The following is a 23,025-nucleotide window of genomic DNA, read 5'->3' as shown; positions in this document are numbered from 1 at the left end:
AAAAATTTCTGGACTCCGCAGACCTGGCTTAAACCGTTTGCCATGCACCGTTGTATTGTAGAGTTGTCAGATCTGTAATGCTATATGGTGTTGTTGTCTGGCCGACGACGCTTCAAAAGTCCACCTACTGTTCAATAGTCAACTGGATCCGAAGGATGGCTTGTTTGTGCATCACAACCGCACCGAGGACGACACCATCCGATGTACTGCATTTAATGTAACACATAATGCCTTTGGACATTGTGGGTATACAAATTGCTGTGAGCCCAAGGGAGCTTTCACTTTCGTGTGGCGGCGGCTACGGACACCGTGTTATCCTTGATATTATCCGATGTTCCAGGCAAAGGGGATTACACATTCCCTGAGCCGCTTTTTGATAATAACTACTGTACGAGGGTTGTCTATTATATATCGGGATTGGACAACCCTTATATTGCAATCTGCCAACTGACAGTTCTATCATAAATTTTGACATTTTTGAGGTTATACGTACTTCGAACATTTTGACATACGAGTAATATTTGTGTTGTTTACAGTAACTTCAAAGATTCATCTCGCCCAAAGACGATTTAATTAATCGCGAACATTTTCGTGCGATTATTTTTACAACTTTTGACGTGGATTAAATCAATGAACTTAATTAAGTTTTTGACGATGAAGCTTCATCAAGGACCAGTGTTTATCGATGGTATGGAGAATTCAACCGAGACGTCGTAATTCACTTCAAGACGAATTTCGTGACGGTCGTCCAAAATCACTTGATGTTCCAAAAACCATTGATGATGTGCGCCAACTGATATTGCACGATCGCCATCTGACTTGTCGTTAGATTGAGACAACCTTAGGCATTGGTGGGACCAGCATACATTCAATATTGCATGAACATTTGCCCTTAAAAAAATTTGTTCGCGTTGGATCCCACACAATTTGTCAATCGCTCAAAAAAAGGCTCGTGCCGATTGGTCGAAAGAATGCTCCACATATATGAAAAAACTGTACATTTGAGCACTTAAAACATCGATTTGATGAGTCATCCGCCGTATAGTCCCGACTTGGTTCCGAATGACTTCTTTTTATTCCCGTACGTAAAAATGGAATGATAGGTCAATATTTTTCGACAACTGAAGAAGCGTTTGATGCGTTCAGAATGCATGTTTGGGAGATACCTCAATCAGAGTGGCAAAAGTGCTTCGACAATTGGTTCAAACGCACGCAAAAGTTTAGAGATCTTAATGGGGAATATTTTGAAAAACAATAAGGCGATTTTCTATGATTAATATTTGTCTTCGTGTTCTCTAATCCCGAAATATAAAAGGCAACTCTCATAACACTATTCCAGATAGAACCGATTGGAACTACAATATCCCTTGCAATATGAGTTACATAGAGTTCTATACAGATGGTTCCAAACTAGAGGACCAGATGTACATTACGGTTTACTTTGAAGAACTTGGACTGATAATACCTAGAAGGTTGCCCAACCACTGTGGTGTGTTTCAAGAGGAGATCCTTGCAATTAAAGATGTGTTGGAATGACTAAGATATAATGGCATGATTATCTTCTCAGACTGCCAAACAACCTTTAAATCTCTGGGTAACATACCTCGGAATTCAAAAATCGGAATTGCAGAGCAGACGTGCTTGCTAGGCTGAGAACTACCATACACATTCCAGATGGACTGAAATCTGTGAGTATGCCTTCAGCGACATATAAGCTAAGTCTTCAGGATCAGAACCGAAGCGATTATGGTCGCAATGTGCGGATTGTGAATACTCCAAAACAATGTGGCCCAATTGTGGTTCTATTGCTTTACTGTCACTGGCTAGAACAGACGCCGCAGTCACATTGTCCCTGTCATGACAGGTCACTGTCTGATCGGAAAACTTGTTGACAGACCGATTGTTACAAGTACCGACTGCTACAGAAGCCGTGGGAATGTGGAGGAAGAGTAGACTGTAGAATATTTGATGTGCGTATGTCCAGCATCAAAACAGTCGGTAGGACTGCGAAAATCCTACGTGGCGATGCGGATCGTTGGAGGACAAAGCTATTACAGAAAGGAAGTAAGAAGGAGGTCAGTATAGCTTTTGGTATCATAACGGGACACATTGGACTACGAGCTCACTTATGCAAAATCGGTACGGCAAGTGATGGCATGTGCGGAAGATAATGAGACGTTGGAGCATTTTCAATGTCTTTCTATGTCCTTAGGTGGGGACGCAATACCAGACTTGAACCAACTTAGGGGCGTGGCTTGGAAAACAATAAAGGATTTTGTAAGCAGCACAAAATTTTCTTAAATTATCTTTTTCGAGGTTACTTTTTAGTTTTAGAGCCCACAACAAGTAGATTGCACCCTCTTTTCAAACTAACCTAACCTAACCTATGTCCCGCACTGCCAGTCAGAACAAGTTCCACTTTAGATTTTCATGTCTGATTTAGCGAATGAGCTCACTCGCAAGTTGTTGGGCAATCTGGATGGTTCAACAGTAGGAAGTAGAAGGCATTTTCCTTCTTCTGTTCTTGTGGTATTATAGTGGAAAAAAACGTCTCAGTGATAATGGAAAACAATCACTTAAGCCTTAACTACCCCATAGTTAACTTAAACTTAAAACTTACCTACCAAACAGTGTTGTCCGACGTGCCGCATGTGGGCAATTTGACCTCAAAAGTGTCACCAATTACCAATCCCATCCCTTTGTAGTTTCTATAAGACTGTAATATTGACTTTGTGCTGCTACTATTATGAGATGAACTTGCGAAGAAGTGATAATATGTGCAAGGTGGCCTGTACCATAATTTTCCCTGGGCTCCCAAGTATCCTCAATTATAAATTAAAAAATATGAAAGGTTTGAGTTGGATAGCTCTACTCACTCCTAGTGGTGATATATTCAGCAGACGGATAGACAAAACCGGTTGAACTTACAATTTATTGGGTTGTCCAAAAAGCAATTGCGGATTTATCATATAGTTGGCGTTGGATTTTTCATATATCCGCAATTACTTTTTGGGCAACCCAATATATGGGTGCTAGTGCCTTATCCTATCCTTTGGTGAGAGTTTAACAAATTAACCTTAATAACTAGCAATTTATTTAATATTATTGTACACTAGCCTTCGAGCAATGTAGTACGAGTTAGGTGTCTCCCCACGACTCAAATGTAACAAATTCAAGTATTTGTTGAACACCATTCAACATAGAGAAAGACGACTAAAAAAGCCAATGTTAACAATGCAAATTGCTTATAATTTAAGCAAAACGACATTCATCAGCATTACCGCCACAGAGTGAACATTCAGCGATTGTTAGCAATCTAGTGTCTGCCAAAAGGACATGCTTGGTTAAAATAACTCATCTTCAATGGAGCACCATTCATGGCATCCATGGCATCGCATCGCTGACTAAACTTGATGATAGAACATTTATTCAAATTTCCAGAGGATTAAAACGAAATATTTGACTGACTGTTAAACTGTCGCCGTTTTTTGTAGAGAAACAAAATGAAAAAAAAGACGTTAAACAAAAAGCATTTCACAAGGATATATGACCACTGAATGCAGTATCCTTGATTTTCATACAACACCAGAGCCTTTCATTCACTTTTTTGTTTTGTTTCTTCCCGGAAATAAAGCAAAAAAGAAAAGAGCAACATTTATTTTGTATATTTAAATGGGGTTTTAAATATTTTTTTTTTTCCTTTTTTTCTCATTTTGCACATTTTTCCTACTACTGCTGTCATTTGCGTTGCACCAAAACGTGAGTAAGGGTGGGGAAAACCATCCAATGAAATGGTCACTTGATTTGGAAGAATATTTGTTATTTTTATGACTCTGTTCGTGGGTGGTTTTGGGGTAATTGAGTGTGAGATAGCTGGTCTTTGTTGTGGTCTGATTGCTTTGAGACTTGTTTCTAGGATTCCTCTATGTTTCGCGACTCTTTACCGGCACCACTCAGCAGAGTGTTTGAATTGCACAGGAAGAGGTCATTTATTTGCGCGGTTGCCATGCTCAATGCCAGTGGTCTTTTGTTTCTCGAAATTTAGTTTCAATGTGATTGCTTTTTCAAATTTAAATTGTTTTATTTTAGATGGCAATCTACATAAATTTTTGTTAAAGTGACATTAGAAACTTTAATTTTACATTAAAGCTGGTTTTGCATGTTATTGCTAAATTGTTAGAAACTTAAATGTTGCAATTCTGTTCTCCATATGTTATTGCTAGCCATGTTATGGCGAGACCTTATGTCTCTGCATACCCCATTACATAGCATTGCCAAACATTATGGTTGCCACTCAAGGCGATTTGCTCAATCATTTACAAACTAAACTTTACAAAACAATCGTGTATGTCACTCTCTTGAAAACTCAAAACAGATGTGAAATCCTTGTTGGAAAACAATTTGTTTGACCCTTTTCCTTAATTTGACTTTTAGTAATCCCTTAGCATCAATGCCGACCCCTTGTCACTTGAAATTGGTTTTGACTGTGCTCTAACCACTTGCTCGTTTCATATGATATTACACACCAAATTGTTACCAACTTTTAATTTTTGTCATCCGCCTTATCCCCATTTTAATCCTTGAACTCCATCAGTAGCCTAAAATCCATAAAATGTCTATCAAGTATCAACCAACAACATGGTAGGCCATAAATGGGCTGTACAAAGCCTAAAAATAGCAGAACAACCAGCAGAACAAATAGAATAGACCGGATGGACTAGTCACAAAGGACACACAATTGCAACACAACAATCAATGGCAAATTAGGTTTTTCCTAACAAAAAAATGGCATCATAAAATGAAATCTGATTGCAATAACAGAGATTTTCTTTGACATTTCAATCACCCCAACAGTTGGTCAAAATGAGGATGAAACTTGAAGTGGTAGTTTGAGGGTAAAACAAGTAAAAGCGTGCTAAGTTAGGCCGGGCCGAATCTTATATACCCTCCACCAGGGATAGCATTTGTCGAGTTCTTTTCTCGGCATCTCTTCTAAAGCAAAAAAAAGACAATAGAAAAGATTTGCTCTGCTATTAGAGCGCTATCAAGATATGATCCGGTTCGGCCCACAATTGAATTATATGTTGGAGACCTGTGTAAAATGTCAGCCAATTCGAATATGAATTGCGCCCTTTGGGGGCTCAAGAAGTAAAATAGAGAGATCGATTTATATGGCACCTGTATCTGGCTATAGACCGATTTTGACCATAATAAACACGTATGTTGATGGTCATGAGAGGATCCGTCGTACAAAATTTCAGGCACATCGGCAAATAATTGCGACTTCTAGAGGCTCAAGAAGTCCAGATACCAGATCGGTTTATATGGCAGCTATATCAAGTTATTGACCGATTTGAACCTAATTTAGCACAGTTGTTGGAAGTCATAGCAAAACACGTCGTGCAAAATTTCATTCCAATCGGATAAGTATTGCGCCCTCTAGAGGCTCAAAAAGTCAAGACCCCAGATCGGTTTATATGGCAGCTATATCAGGTTATGTACCGATTTGAACCGTACATGGCACAGTTGTTGCATATCATAACAAAACACGCCGTGCAAAATTTCATTCCAATCGGATAAGAATTACGCCCTCAAGAGGCTCAAGATGTCAAGACCCACGATCGGTTTATATGGCAGCTATATCAAAACATGGTCCAAATTTCGAAAACTGGCAAACTTCGGGAAAAAAGGCGTCTAGGTGGTCAAGACGGTGAAGGCCACCGTAGCGCAGGTATTAGCATGTCCGCCTATGGCGCTAAACGCCTGGGCTCGAATCCTGGCGAGACCATCAGAAAAAATTGTCAGTGCTGGTTTTCCCCTCCCAATGCTGGCAACATTTGTCAGGTACTATGCCATGTGAAACTTCTCTCCAAAGAGTTGTGTCGCACTGCGGCACGCCATTCGGACACGGCTATAAAAAGGAGGCCCCTTGCCATTAAGCTTAAACTTGAATTGTACAGTACTTATTGATACGTGAGAAATTTGCCCCTGTTCCTTAATGGAATGTTCATGGGCAAAATTTGTATTTGTTTGTAGGTATGGGTGGCTACATCAGTTTATATACCGATTCGGATAATACTAAACACGGATGTTGGAAGTCAGAGCCGACATCTTTGTGCCAAAATTCAGCCAAATCGGATGAAATTTGAGGCCTCTGAGGGCTCAATAAAATACGCGAAAAAATTTAGGCATCTAGGGGCTCAAGAAGTCAAATCAAAGGATCGTTTTATACGAATGGGGGCTTTATAAGTTTGTGGGTCGATTTGGGTAAAACAGACGTTGAAGGTCAGAGCCGACGTTCTTGTGCCAAATTTCAACCAAATCGGATGAAAATTAAGGCCTCTAGAGGCTCAAGAAGTCAAAATCGGAGATCGGCTGATATGGAGGCTATATAGAAATCTGAACCGATGTGTTCAATTTGCAATCCTCAACGACCTACATCAATTAGAAGTATCGGCGCCAAATTTCAAGCGTATGTCTCCATTCAAAAAGCAGACGGGCTGATGGACGTTGCTAGATCAACTCAGAATGACAACTCCATCAAGAATATATATACTCTGTAGGGTCTCAGATCAATATTTCGAGTTGCTACAAACGTAATGACTAGATTAGTATACCTCCCAGAGCGATGAGTATAAAAACAAGTAAGAACGTGCTAAGTTCGACCAGGCCGAATCTTATATTATATCCTCCACCATGGATAGCATTTGTCGAGTTTTTTGCGCGGTATCTCTTTTCAGGCAAACAAGGAATAATGAATAAGAATTGTTATACTATTGGAGATATATCAAGTTAAAGGCCTATTCGGATCATAAGTGAATTGAATGTTGAAGACCATAGTATTTAGAAGTCATTGGGTAATACTTCAGTCCATTCGAATAAGAATTGTGCCTGTAGGGGCTCAAGAAGCATAATTGGAAAATCGGTATCAGGGTATAGATCGATTAAGACCAAACTGGATATGTATGTTGAAGGTCATGGGAGAAACCGTTGTACAAAATTTGAGCAAAATTTCAAAATTTCATCGGATAAGAATTGCGGCCTCTAGAGGCTTAAGAAGTTAAAATCTCAGATCGATTTATATGGCAGCTATATCAGGTTATAGACCGATTTCAACCATACTCGGCGCAGATGTTGGAAGTAATAACAAATCACTTCAAGCTAAATTTCAGCCAAATCGTATGAGAATTGCGCCCTCTATTGGCTCAATACCATTAAACCATACATAGCACAGTTGTTTAAAGTGATACCAAAATACCACGCGCAAGTTTTTGAGCCAAATCTGATAAGAAGTCAAGACCCAATCAAGAAGTCAAGACCCAAGATCGGTTTATATGGCAGCATGGACCGATTTCGCCCATTAACAATCCCAACCGACCTACATTAATGAGATACATTTGTGCAAAACTCCTTCAAAAGTTAGCGTGCTTTAGACAGACGGCTGTCCATATATTTTAAGGTTTGGAGATTATTTTACGCAAACAGTAACTGTGGCTGCACCTCAAATGGCATCCGCTTAGTCCATTTCTTGTATACTCTTTCCTACATTTCGGCCGGTATGTCACTAATAAATGCTTAAGTATTGTCTTCCAAGTATTGTCTTCTTAAGTATTTCTACCGGGAAAATACCCAACGCTTAGTTATTATTTGGGTAAATACCCAATAAATACTTTTTTATACCCTCCACCATAGGATGGGGGTATACTAATTTCGTCACTCTGTTTGTAACTCCTCGAAATATTCGTCTCAGACCCCATAAAGTATATATATTCTTGATCGTCGTGACATTTTAAGTCGGTCTAGCCATCTTCGTCCATCTGTCCGTCCGTCCGTCTGCCTGTCGAAAACACCCTTACTTTCGAAGGAGTAAAGCTATCCGCTTGAAATTTTGCACACATACTTCTTAAAGGTGCAAGTTGGTTGGGATTGTAACGGCCATAACGGTCCATGTTTTTATATAGCTGCCATATAAACCGGTCTTGGATCTTATCTTCTTGAGCCACTGTGCTAAGTATGGTTGAAATCGATCCATAACCTGATATAGCTGTCTTGTAAACCGATCTGGGGTCTTGACTTCCTGAGCTTTTAGAGGGCGCAATTATTATCAGATATGGCTGAAATTTTGCAAGACGTGTTCCATCATGATTTTCAACAACGGTGCAAAGTATAGTTTAAGTCGTTCCGTTACCAGATATAGCTGCCATATAAACCGATCTTGGATCTTGACTTCTTAAGCCACTACAGGGTGCAATTTTTATCCGATTTCGCTGAAATTTTACATGAAGTGTTTTGTTATGATTTCCCACAACTGTACCAAGTATGGTTGAAATCGATCCATAACCTGATATAGCTGTCATGTAAACTGTCCTGGGTTCTTGACTTCTTGAGCCTTTAGAGGGCGCAACTACAGGGCGCAATTTTTATCCGATTTCGCTGAAATTTTGCATGAAGTGTTTTGTTATGATTTCCCACAACTGTACCAAGTATGGTTGAAATCGATCCATAACCTGATATAGCTGTCATGTAAACCGTCCTGGATTCTTGACTTCTTGAGCCTTTAGAGGGCGCAACACGTGTTTCGTCATGATTTCCAACAACTGTGCTAAGTATGATTCAAATCGATCCATAACCTGATATAGCTGCCATATAAACCGATTTTGGATCTTGACTTCTTGAGCCACTAGAGCACGCAATTCTTAACCGATTTGGCTGAAATTTTGCATGATGTCTTTTGTTATGACCTTCAACAGTTGTGCTAAGTATTTTTGAAATCGGTACATAACCTGATATAGCTTTTATATAAACCGATCTTCAATCTTGACTTCTTGAGCCACTAAAGGCCGCAATTCTCAGCCGATTTGGCTGAAACTTTACATGAAGTGTTTTGTTATGACTTTCAACAGTTGTGCTAAGTATGATTGAAATCCGTCCATAACTTGATATATCTGCCATACAAACCGTTCTTGGATCTTGACTTCTTGAGTCTTTATAGTACGCAAATCCTATCCGATTTCGCTGGAATTTTGCATGACTTGTTTCGTTATGACTTCCAACAATTGTGCAAAGTATGATTCAAATTGGTTTATAACCTGATATAGCTGACATATAAATCGATCTGGGATCTTGACTTCTTGAGACTCTATAGGGCGCAATTATTATCTGATTTGGGTGGAATTTTGTTCAACAACTTCTCCCATGACTTTCAATATACTTGTCAAATATGGTCTGAATTGGTCTATAGCTTAATACAGCTCCCCTATAAAACGATCTCCCTATTTTACTTGTTGATCCCCTAAAGGGCGCAATTCTTATTCGATTTGGTTGAAATTTTACACAATGACTTCTACTAGGTCTCCAACATTCATTCCATTACGATCCGAATCAAACCATAACTTGATGTAGCTCCAATACAATAGCAATTCTTTTCTTTTAGCCTTTCCTTTCCTTTGTTTGCCTAAAAAGAGACCCCGGGAAAAGAACTCGACAAATGCGATCAATGGTGGAGGGTATGTAAGAATCGGCCCGGCCGAACTTAACACGCTTTTACTTGTTGTGTATTTATTTTGGGTATTTACAATTTTTGTAGATATCTTGGGTATAAAAACATTTTCCAAACAATTTTTAATGCTTTCGTATTCTTTGATCATTTGATCTCACAAAATCGGATTTTAGTTATATATATCCGCTATATAGACCGATCTCTAGACTTAAAGTCTTGAAGCAATAAAATGATAATTTCTCATCCGATTTCAATGAAATTTGGCACAGTGAGTTCTGAAAAACCCCTTCCCATTTTTGTGAAGTACTGTTCTGATCGATCTATATTTGGATATAGGTGCGCTATAGAGCTACCGCCCGATCTACCGATATAGGGTATTGGAGCCATAAAATATCTATTTATTACCCAAATTCGATGAGATTTGGCACAGTGTGTTCTGGTAGACCCCAGTCCTTTCCTGTCAAAAATGGTTCAGATCGGACCATACTTGGATATAGCTGCCATATAGACCGATCCCCCGATATAGTGTAATAAGTCTATAAAAGGAGCAGTTTTTATCCTATTTTGACGAAATTTGGCACAGCGAGTCCGATATCGTCCAGATCGGACCATATTTGAATATAGCTGCCATATAGACCCATCTCCCGGTTTGGAGTATTGAGCTCATTAAAGGAGCATTTTTCATCCGATTTTGATGAAATTTGAAACAATGAGTTTTGATAGACCTCTACACCTGTGTGTCGAACAACGTTTAGATCAGACCATATTTGGATATAGCTCCCATATAGACCGATCTCCCGATATAGAGTATTGAGCCCATTAAAGGACCACTTTTCATCCAAAAAAGATCCCTATCCGGGGTTGGTTAAAGGTTATAATGTTCAACAACAAAATTGCTCACAGTCTTGCACTACGCACCAAAAATTAAAGAGGATTACAAGATATCGTTAGTCGAATATTTAGCAAAATGTTCAGCAGAGGGCATTTATTTTTCAATCTAAACTTTCAAAACACCTATACCGATGATCTATGCATGTTTTTCTATTATTTTTTTGTTGCATTCCACAGTGTTTTATATATACACTATTTTCCTATTCAAAATCTAAAATAATATATAATACGCACAATGTTATGTCTTATTATATTTTAATCAAATTAATATGTTATTAGTCATTTTGTATTGTATTATAAGTATTCAATAAATCATATAATCATCATAATTTTAAATGGATGGTATTCCACATTCTAACGTTTTCACGGGTTGGTCTCTTGCTGTATTAAAGCGTATCGGCCATGTCTAAAAATGGCAAAACAAAATACATCCAACAATATTCAGCACCAAGCTCTTTTAAACGTTGCCACAGCTATTTAAATAACCTCATAATATTGAATCCTTTAATCAATGTCCTGCTTATTGTTAAGGCTAATTACTTCCGTTCCTTTATTTGATCTGTGGTATACCACTTCATGACCTCATTTTTGTGCATTGAAATGAATTTGTATGATTTCTAGGTCCACATTTATGGATGGCTTTTGATTTGGATTTGAATGAATGGACATTACAACTTAGAACGTTATTATGGCAAACAGTTTGAATTTCAAAATGTTGATTTAGCAAAATTTTCGCAAATAATCTTGTTGTGAACTAAGCAACTGACGACTCTGTTGCCTGCATCAGTTGTACTTGGATCTCTTTGGGCTATGAATTTCTTTTATGCCATTGTAGCATTGTTCGAATGAATGTGTGGGTTTGTGAAAATGTTGTCTCGTCATGTAATTTGCACATTTATATGGAATATGACTACGGGTTCTGAATTTACAAGCACATAGTCAGAACCAACATGTCTATACATATTTGAGTACAAACACGTATTTAGATGATTATGTCTCATTACCATGGGTTATTTGATGGGGACTTTAAAAATAGGGATGCTGTACAGGTTTAAATTCGTTCCTATTATCGATATATCGACTTGGAAGGGAATGCTGAAGCATATATAACTGTTATACTGTAATTGTTATACCAGCTCTATATGGTATATGTTTTTGAAGGGTGAGCTACTAACCCGAGGCCTACACCAAGTATTTAATACTCAATCTGTCTTCCTGTGAACTTTCCATTTATGGACTCCTGCATAATTGCATAATTTTTCCATACTGATAAAAACAAGGACTTTCTTTCTCCTAGCCCCTTGCATTGAAAGTCTCCTAATGTTATAGCCCTTTATGACATTTTTGTCCACTTACATTTATGCTATGCTATTTCCACACTGGTCAGAATTAAATGGACAGACGTCTGATATGAAGTTTTGCTTTGGCCTGGTTTGGACTCAATTGGTTGCCTCGTTCTACTCTGCTTCACTTATCCTAAAGGCATTTTAATAATGTCGAATGTTTGTTTGCTGTCTATGTGATGCACATGGTCAGTGACTTACCCACACAACCTCAAACGCATACTTCCAAACACACATGCTTGAACATCTTAGTTATGACCAAAATGTAATGATTTCATCATAGAAGTTTTTGGCCTTATTTGTGGTCTTGTATTCGGTCGAATGACTGGCTATGTCTGTGCGGGCACATTGTATTGGTAGTTTTGGTTGTATTCGATTTTCAAGTCAATTAACAATGCAATTCGTAGGGAGTTTGTAATCAATTTAATTAAGAATATTTTTGTTATTGTTTCGATAATTGATTTTTAGTATTTGGAATTTGGAATTTGCTTTAAGCATTTCTCGCAAAATGATAAGAAATTGCCAGTTGTGGTTAGGAACAATTTAAAGACTTGCGTTAAAAAAGAAAGTAGGAAGGAATTTAAAGAAATGCTATGAAGTCTCTGAGTCTTCAACAATAATTAATATGCAAGAGTCAATATAAACTTGGCAGTGTTGTTATTTCTTACATTTCCTCCACTATCGGACAAGTTAACAGCAATAAATAGTAATCTCAATATTTCGTCGGCCTACTGCTATTTTTATACCCACCACCGAAGGGATGGGGGTATATTCATTTTGTCATTCCGTTTGCAACACAGAAATATTCATTTCCGACCCTATAAAGTACATATATTTCGGATCGTCGTAAAATTCCAAGACGATGTAACGATGTCCGTGTGTCTGTCCGTTTGTCCGTCTATCCGTCTGTCCGTCCGTCTGTTGTAATCACTCTACAGCCTTCAAAAAATGAGATATTGAGCTGAAATTTGGCACAGATACGTCTTTTTCGATGCACGCTGGTTAAGTTTCTGAATAGGCCAAATCGGACCATGTTTTGATATAGCTGCTATATAGACCGATTTTTCGATAAAGGGTCTAATGCCCATAAATGCTTTATTTTTTATCTGATTTCGCTGAAATTTGAAACAGTGAATATTTTAGAGCCTCCCGGTAACTGACCCAAATATGGTTCGGATCTGACTATATTTAGATATAGCTGCCATACAGACCGATCTCCTGATAAAGGGTCTGAAACCCATAAAGCTTTATTTTTTATCCGATTTTGCTTAAATTTGAACCAGTGAGTAGTTTTAGGCCATCCGACCCTAATATGTTAAAGATCGGTCTGTTTTTATGGGGTCTTAGGCCAATAAAAGCCACATTTATTATCCGATTTTGCTGAAATTTGGGACAGAGAGTTTTGTTAGGCCCTTTCGACATTCTTGGTTAATTTTGCCCAGATCGATCCAGATTTGGATATAGCTGCCATATAGACCGATCCTCCGATTTAGGGTCTTAGGCACATAAAAGCCACATTTATTATCCGATTTTGCTGAAATTTGGGACGGTGAGTTGTGTTAGGCCCCTCGACATCCTTCGTCAATTTGGCCCAGATCCACCCCTTCCCCAAAACATCCCCCAAACAGGACTTATTTACTGATCTTGGCAATATGGGGCTTAAATAAAAGGTATTTGAGTTTAGAATACGAATTTGATATCCAGATGTAGGACCAAGTGTTTGGGGGCCGCCCTTCCCCTAGAACATCCCCCAAAAAAGGGCAAACTTACGACCATAGCAATATGGGGCTCAAATGAAAGGTCTTTGTAAGTAGAGCACGAATCTGATATCAATATTCGGGAAAAGTGTCTATGGGGCCACCCCACTCCCATGACACCACCCAAATAGAAAGTATTTGCTGACATGCTTTATGAGGCTCAAGTAAGAGGTAATTTAAAGTAGAACACGAATCTTATATATATTTTTAAAGCAAAGTCACTGAGTGGTCGCCCCATCCCCCAAAACACCCACCAAACCGGTCATGTTTGCCGACTATGGAAAGATGGGGCTCAAATGAAGGGTATTTGGGAGTAGACCATGAATCTGACATCAACATTCGGGACCAACTATCTAGGGGACGTCCCACCACAATAACAACCCCCAAATAGGACATATTTGCTATCCAATTTTGATTTCCTATCCGAATTTGATATTCAATTTTGAGGCCAATGGCAATATGGGGTTCAAATAAATGATATATATTGTAGATATATGAGAATAGAGCACGTTGCTGATATATTTTCGGGGCATAGTGTTTGGAGGGCCACCCCACTCTCCAAAAAAACCCCTAAATCGGGCATATAAACTGACCATGTCAATGTGGAGCGTAAATGAAAGGTATTGGGGGTAGAGCAAGAATTGATACCCACTTTCGGGACCAATTTTCTGGGGGCCTACCCATTTATACCCATTTTCGGAAAAATAAGTTTAAGGCTGCCCTGGCCTCAGCAAAATATTGTCTTTGTAGGATATTATAAATATGAAATTTTGTCATTATAAAAAAAGTTAATGAAAATTTAGTTTAGAATACATTTAATTTAAAATTTTTTTTTACACAAAATCATTTTGGGACCGATTCCCAATTTTCTGGGGGTCTACCCTTCTACCCTAAAATATCCCACAAACAGTAATTTTTTACTGACATCGCAATATTGGGCTCAAATAGAGGTATTTGGGAGTAGGATAGGAATTTGATATCCACATGTAGGACCATGTACTAAGGGCATCACCCCTTCCCCAAAATGCCCCCCAAAGGTTACAAATTTGACGACCATGCCGATATGTGGCTCAAAGAAAGGTATGTGAGATTAGAAAACGAATTTGATAACCAATCTTGGGGCCATGTTTTTGGGGTACACCTCATCCTGTAAACTCCCCTCAAAACCAATGGCAATATGGGGTTAAAATAAATCGTATTTGAGAGAAGAGCATGATGCTGATATTTTTCCGGGGCCAAATGTCTGGGGGATCACCTCAGCCCCGAAAACAATCCTAAATCAGACATCATGAGAATATCGGGCTGGAATAAAGTACTTTAAGAATAGAGTACACCTTACATCGAAACTTAAATTCGTTGATCAATAAAGGTCATATGGGATTCAGATAAAAGCACTTATATTGTTAAACGGCAAGTCAAGCGATATACTATTTTCGTATTATGCTATTTCACTAAAAGCTCCATAATTGCCGAAAATAAATATTCAAAGGAAAATTTTGTTACACATAAAGTAAAAAAAGGCGCAGCAGAGCGGGCCCGATTCAGCTAGTATCTATATATAGTCCGATCTAAACCATATTTACGTCAGATGTCGGAGGACCTAAAACCACTCACTGTTGCAAATTTCAGCGAAATTGGATAAAAATAAAGTATTTATTGGCTTCAGACACTTTATTGGCAGATCGATCTATATAGCAGCTATATCCAAATATGGTCCGTTTTGACCCGTTCAAGAACTTAATTTCAGCTCAATATGCAAATTTTTTAAGGCTGTAGAGTGATTACAACAGACGGACGGACAGACACAAGGACGCACAAATCGTCCTAAAATTTTACGAGGATTCGAAATCTATATACTTTGTAGGGTCGGAAATTGATATGGAAACGGCATGGCTAAATGAATACCGTCTATCCTTTGGAGGTGGGTATGAAAATGCATCTGAGCCAACGGTGTTCCTTAATTGTTCTCTATCTTTACCGTCTTTTAATTGCCTTTAAATTGCTTACTGTTCCATCATCATCTGGCATCGTCCCAAGCTTTGTTAAGTTGTATTCAAAAATTTCGTCCCAAATTATGTTTGAGACGATTTAAAGCTTAAAAATTTTTTATGTTGCTGAAAATCTACTTAAAACTTAAATTACATTTCTTAAAAATATCACATTGCCAAATACCTAAGTTTTCAGCAAAAATAAATAAATTAAAATTAAATCTTAGCAACCACAACTAGAATTACGAAATTTCCTAAAACTTAGTTGTGCTTTTTACAGATCACATAGGCTATTGATTACGATACTAAGTTGACTTTTGTACTATTCACTTTGTGTTGCAAATTTTTTGTTTCAGTATCCAAAGTTTACATTTTCACCCATCACACAATGTAGGTCCATTCCCAATGCACGCTGCATAGGCCGCCATAATTGGTATGGTATTCTGTTGTAAAACTCCTGTAAAAAGATGGGCAAAAGGTCCCGACGCATAAACACTTACATCCTCACCAGAATGAGGGCCTTTAAACACTTTTACCGCACTTGGGTATTTGCTATCTGAAAGAGTTAAAAAACAAGGTTTTATATGAGGTTTTGCGGTATTTTTACCAAACAAGTTACCAATTTTCCAATTCAATTTCTCTAAATCCATGCGTTTTCCCTTTTTATCCAAGTATTGTTCATAGCCCAAGGGATAGGATAGGGTCAAATACTTTAAACCATCCAGTGAGCGTTCGTGTTGATTTAAGCCCAATATGGGCGTACCACGGCCGGGAAAGCCAGCCAGGGTCATGGGCTGTGAGTGATCTGCAGTTACTAGAATAAGTGTATCCGAAGGATCGGTCATGTCACGCGCAAGCTGTACAGCCTTATCCAGTTCCAAAGTCTCCTCTAATGCCAAACCAGCCCTATTATCATGATGAGCTGAATCTATCAGACCCCCCTCGATGAACACAAAATATCCTTTCTCATTACGTTGTAAAAGCTGTAGGGCTACTTTTGTCATCTCCGACAACGTCGGTTGATATGTTTCATCTGCAAAGGCGTTAAATTTCATGCTTTTACTTTGAAATATGCCCATTATGTGAGAAACATTTAAAGTATTTACTTTTAGCAATTGCTCACGGTTCGTAACGAAGGCACCCTGTGGATGCATAGCTTCCCAGGTGGAAACAAGATTTTTGCCATCTCTACGTTCTCCATAGTTGCCATGGGAATCTCTCTGATCATTGGGCATGAGTTTACCCAAGCCGCCACCCATTATGACATTCAAATTTCGTCCTGGCTTTTGTGTTATCAGTTGCTGAGCCATGTCCATGCATTTGCGGGGGTCGATATTGTATCTCATTAAATCGGCATCACATTCATGCAAACGGTTCGATGTATGAGCATAAACACCGGCAGGGCTGGCATGAGTAACAGGCGTGGTGGTGACAAAGCCAGTGGATTTACCTGCTCTCTGGGCCCAGGCGGCTATAGACGACACCTGATTGGCAGGATCCATGCTGGCAGTACAGTTATTATAAGTGACCTCTGCACTTACACCTATGGTGATAATATTTCCCTTGACTCCAGACAAATATGCGGTGGCGCTACAAGCAGAATCGGCCACCTGGGCATTAGAACAATAAGTCTGGAATAAAATTTTTAAAAATATTTAAATGAATGGTAAGGAATTTGTGAAAATTTTTGTCTCACCTTACTCAAAGCTGTATAGGGAAATTTATCAGAACTTAGAACAGCTTCTTCGCCTGTGTGATTCATACGTTGCCCTTTTAATATTCGAGCAGCGGTTATTGTACTCAAGCCCATTCCATCACCCATAAACAGAATGATGTTTTTGGCTTTGTTTACATTCAGCTTTTGTTTGGCCAGGCTTTTGAATAATTCCTCACGACCCAGCGTCAGCCAAAACTCTGGATCTTTCTCCTCCTCCGGTGATGGCTTATTTGAGCCAGCACTTTCTGCATCGTCGAAGATATCATATTTTGCGAGTTGTTCAGTACTTTGTTCTCCACCCAGTGTTAAACATAAAATTAACACAATAACAAGTGCAACAAAAACAATTATTAACGTAATCTTGTACATGGCCTTCGAGAGGGTCTAATGTTTAGCGTTCGACTGCTTTCAACGACTAATCCAAAATTCTTTTCACTCTTCGGATTTTATACGATCAGCCATGTATCGTACGTATTTGCTGTGCGTTGTTGGTAATATGCAGCACGCACATGGTACTGTAAGAGAGTAGACCTTTTATAAACTGTCTCGTGAACTTGATGTTAAGGCGGTTTTATCAACTACCATTCGGTACTATAGTATACGGGTCCGAGAAGCTAGGAGATTGCTTTGTAGAAATTTGCACAGTTTCGTATAACAGTCAGTCAATCATTGCTATCTCAGCTTTTTATCACCAAAATAATAAAACAAAATTTGATGTACATAAGTAATTATACCATCAGCCGCAAGATAGACGCTTTATTAGGATAAACATTCCATTTGTGCCCCTTCGTAAATACTTCGTATTTATATCCAACATCATAAGATTAATGCCATTCATTCTAGATCGTCGTAGAGTTCTGAGATGTTCCAAACATCTCTGTCCGTCTGTTGTTAACTTTATACAGTTGTATTTTAGTTGTATCTGCGAGTTATGCCAATAGGTGGGTTATCTTCCAATATAACTCCCATTTCGAATGATATTTCGCATTGACATTTCGAGCTTATAAAATTTAAAGTTTGGTATATTCGGAGGGGTCATTGTTGGTATAAATTCCCTTTAAAGATTTCGCGCAGATGTGACTTCTTGGACCGCGAGAAGCCTACATTAATGCATAATCGGGGTTTTTATACCCTCCATCATAGGATGGGGGCATACTAATTTCGTCATTCTGTTTGGAAATATTCGTATCACAAAGTATATATATATTCTTGATCGTCGTGACATTCTAAGTCGATCTAGCCATGTCCGTCCATCTGTCTGTCCGTCCGTCTGTCCGACCGTCTGTCCGTCCGTCCGTCCGTCTGTCTGTCCGTCCGTCTGTCCGTCCCTCTGACCGTCCCGTCCGTCCGTCCGTCTGTCCGTCCGTTCGTCTGTCTGTCCGTCCGTCTGTCGAAAGTACGCTAACTTTCGAAGGAGTAACACTAGGCTTTTGAAATTTTGCACAAATACTTCTTATAGGACTAGGTCGGTTGGGATTGGAAATGGCCCACATCGGTCCATGTTTTGATATAAAGGGTGATTTTTTTGAGGTTAGGATTTTCATGGATTAGTATTTGACAGATCACGTGGGATTTCAGACATGGTGTCAAAGAGAAAGATGCTCAGTATGCTTTGACATTTCATCATGAATAGACTTACTAACGAGCAACGCTTGCAAATCATTGAATTTTATTACCAAAATCAGTGTTCGGTTCGAAATGTGTTCATTCACCGTAACGTTGCGTCCAACAGCATCTTTGAAAAAATACGGTCCAATGATTCCACCAGCGTACAAACCACACCAAACAGTGCATTTTTCGGGATGCATGGGCAGTTCTTGAACGGCTTCTGGTTGCTCTTCACTCCAAATGCGGCAATTTTGCTTATTTACGTAGCCATTCAACCAGAAATGAGCCTCATCGCTGAACAAAATTTGTCAAAATTTGAACACATTTCGAACCGAACACTGATTTTGGTAATAAAATTCAATGATTTGCAAGCGTTGCTCGTAAGTAAGTCTATTCATGATGAAATGTCAAAGCATACTGAGCATCTTTCTCTTTGACAACATGTCTGAAATCCCACGTGATCTGTCAAATACTAATGCATGAAAATCCTAACCTCAAAAAAATCACCCTTTAGCTGTCATGTAGACCGATCTTGAATCTTGATTTCTTGAGCCTCTAGAGGGCGCAATTCCTATCCGATTTGGCTGAAATCTTGCATGAGGTGTTTTTTATGCTTTTCAACAACTGTGCTAAGTATGGTTGTAGTCGGTCCATAACCTGATATAGCTGTCATATAAACTGATCTGGGGTCTTAACTTCTTGAGCCTGTAGAGGACGCAATTCCTATCCGATTTGGCTGAAAGTAAGCATGACGTGTTTCGTCATGACTTCCAACAACTGTGCCAAGTATAGTTAAAATCGGTCCATAACCTGATATAGCTGCCATATAAACCGATCTTGAATCTTCACTTCTTGAGCCACTAGAGGACTCAATTCTTATCCGATTTGGCTGACATTTTTTACAACGTCTTCTCCCATGACCTTCAACATACTTGTCAAATATGATCTGAATCGGTCTATAACCTAATATAGCTCCCCTATAAAACGATCTTCCTATGAGGCGTTTTGTTATGATTTCCATTAACTGTGCCAAGTAAGGGTGAAATCGATGCATAATCTGATATAGCTGCTATATAAGCCGTTCTGGGATCTTGACTTCTTGAGCCTTTAGAGGACGCAAATCCTATCCGATTTCTTCTACTGTGGTCTCCAACATTAATTCCATTATGGTCCGAATCGGACGTACCGCACTTATCACAGTTATTTCTACATATCATAGTTCTGTCAAACCAGTACAAATTAAAGCTCTAGGAACCAAACATGGATGATAGAGAGACCGGTTTACTTGGAAGCTATATCAGGTTCTTGGCCGATTTGGACCGTACTTAACACAGTTGTTGGAAGTCTTAACAGAACACTCACAACATGCAAAATTTCAGCCAAATCGGGCAATAATTGAGGCTTTCAAGAAGTCAAATCAGGAGATCGGTTTATATGGGAGCTATATCAGGTTCTTGACCGACATGGCACATATATTGGAAGTCACAACAGAATACTACGTGCAAAATTTCAGCCAAATCGGACAAATTTTGCGGCTTGCAGGTGTTCAAGAAATTAAATCGGGAGATCGGACAAAAATTGCGGCTAGCAGGGGCTCAAGAATTCAAATCGGAAGATCGGACAAAAACTGCGGCTTCCAGTTGCTTAGGAAGTCCAATCGGGAGATCGGATTATATAGGAGTTACATCAGGTTCTACACCTATTTGGACCTTACTTGGCACAGTTATAGATTTATATGGGAGCTATATTAGACTCTTGAACGACTGGGACCGTACTTGGCAAAGATATTGAAAGTCACAACAGAAACTTACGTGCAAAATTTAAGCCAAATCGGACAAAAAATGCGGCTTCCGGGCGTTCAAGAAGTCAAATCGGGAGATCGGCTTATATGGGAGCGATGTCAGATTCTTGACCGATTTGGGCCGTACTTGGCACAGTTGTTGAAAATCATAACATAACACTATGTGCAAGATTTCAGCCATACCGGTCACAACTTGGTGTTTCCATGGGCTCAAGAATTGAAATCGGTTGATCGCACTTGTCACAGTTGTTGGAAGTCATAACGGAACACTACATGCAAAATTTCAGCCAAATCAGTCTAGCCTGCGCAAATTGAATGTAGCGTTAAACATTATAACTCGTTATGTATACTAGGGTGGGGCGATTTGAACATTTCAAGGGACGCATCTCGTTTCTGATTCGTGGAATTGCACCGAGCCAAATAGTCCACTTGATCATATATCTACGTTGAAAATCGAGCCCAGATTTTGACTTGCAGTTTTTTCTCTGACTGTTTTTTTGGAAAATTGCAAATTTTCTTGTTTCAAACCGTATACATTGTATACGGCTTAAAACAATTTCAACAATCTACTAAAGTGGGTCACTAATATTTTAACAAAAAATTATCGTATGACAGGAAACAGAATATTTGTTTGAGAGACTGGAATTTCCACAATCTACAATAGAAGAGGAAAGAGTTAATAACCTTTAGAAGATGGAGTTTGATGTCTGAGAAATAGCTTAATATCGGCAGCAATTGTTATTGGAATAATATAGAACACGATATTCAATGTATCAGCTACGCAATTAGATTTAAACAAGTAAAAGCGTGCTAAGTTCGGCCGGGCCGAAACTTATATACCCTCCAACATGGATCGCATTAAGCTCTGTGAGTTTTGAATGACTTTTTCAAATATATATGAGCTATATGAAATTATTGACAAATATGGACCTCACTAATCATGGTCGTTAGAAGTAATACCATGTAAGAGCGTGCTTAGTGCGGCCGGGCCGAATCTTATATACCCACCACCATGGATCGCATTTGTCAAGTTCTATGCGCAGTATCTCTTTTTAGGCAAACAAAGAATATTGAATAAGAACTGTTGTGCTATTGGAGCTATATCAAGTTATGGTCCGATTCGGACCATAAATGAATTGAGTGCTGAACATTGTAGAAGTCATTGTGTAATATTTTAGTTCATTCGGAAAAGAATTGGGCCTTGTAGGGGCTCAAGAAGCAAAATCGAGAAATCGGTTTATATGGGAGCTGTATCAAGCTATTGATCGATTCAGACCATAATATACACGTATGCTGAAGGTCATGAGAGAAGCCGTTTTACAAAATTTCTTCCAAATTGGACGAGAATTGCGCCCTCTAGAGGCTCACGAAGTCAAGACCCAAGATCGGTTTATATGGCAGCTAAATCAGAACATGGACCGATTTGAACCATACTTATCGCAGTTGTTGGAAGTGATAACAAAACACCACGTGCAAAATTTCAGTTAAATCGGATGAGATTTGCGCCCTCTGGGGGCTCAAGAAGTCAAGACCCAAGATTGGTTTATGTGCCAGATATGTCGGATTATGAACCGATTTGAATCATATTTAACGCAGTTGTTGTAAGTGATGTCAAAACTCCACGTGCACAATTTCAGTCAAATCGGACGAGAAATGCGCCCTCTAGAGGCTTAAGAAGTCAAGACCCAAGATCGGTTTATATGGCAGCTATATGAAAACATGGACCGATTTGGCCCATTTACAATCCCAATCAACCTACACCAATAAAAAGTATTTGTGCAAAATTTCAAGCGGCTAGTTTAACTCCTTCGAAAGTTAGCATGCTTTCGACAGACAGACGTACGGACGGACGGACTGACGGGCGGACGGACGGAAGGACAGACGGACGGACAGACGGACGGATATGGTTAGATCGACTTAGAATGACATGGAGATTTGGAATTTATATACTTTAAGGAGTCTCAGACGCATATTTCGAGTTGTTACAAACAGAATGACGAAATTGGTATACCCCCATCCTATGGTGGAGGGTATGAAAAGCACTACTTCAAAAATTTCAGGCAAATCAAGTAATAATTGCGCACTCCAAAGGCTCAGAAAATCAAATCGGAAGATCGGTTCATTTGACAGCTATATCAGGTTATCAACTGATTTAGATCACAGTTGGTACTGCTGTTGGAAGTCATACCCGCACGATATTTGCAATATTTCAGCCATATCTGATAGGAATTGCGCCCTTTAGAAACTCAAGAAGTATAATCCGGAGATCGGTTTGCATATCAAGTTATTAATCGATATGGACCGTATTTGTCATGCCGTTAGTAAGAAGCACCCCTTCCAAACATTCAGGCAAATCGAGTAATAATTGCACACTCCAGAGGCTCAGAAAGTCAAATTGGTAGATCGGTTAATATGATAGCT

At 39.0% G+C, this 23,025-nt stretch overlaps 1 protein-coding gene across 1 annotated transcript; it reads right to left on the bottom strand.

Moving 5' to 3' along the window:
• Window positions 1-15,842: 15,842 nt before the first annotated feature.
• Window positions 15,843-17,715, bottom strand: LOC106092923 (alkaline phosphatase). The gene is made up of 3 exons (XM_013259879.2): window positions 17,175-17,715; window positions 16,098-17,109; window positions 15,843-16,034 (listed from the first exon to the last, which is right to left on the bottom strand). Exons 1-3 carry the CDS (start codon window positions 17,562-17,564, stop codon window positions 15,853-15,855), a joined length of 1,584 nt encoding a protein of 527 aa, XP_013115333.2. The 5' UTR covers window positions 17,565-17,715; the 3' UTR covers window positions 15,843-15,852.
• Window positions 17,716-23,025: the final 5,310 nt, after the last annotated feature.

This window comes from Stomoxys calcitrans, chromosome 3 (assembly GCF_963082655.1).
Source record: "Stomoxys calcitrans chromosome 3, idStoCalc2.1, whole genome shotgun sequence".
NCBI lineage: Eukaryota > Metazoa > Arthropoda > Insecta > Diptera > Muscidae > Stomoxys > Stomoxys calcitrans.
This window is presented reverse-complemented; position numbering and strand designations above follow the sequence as displayed.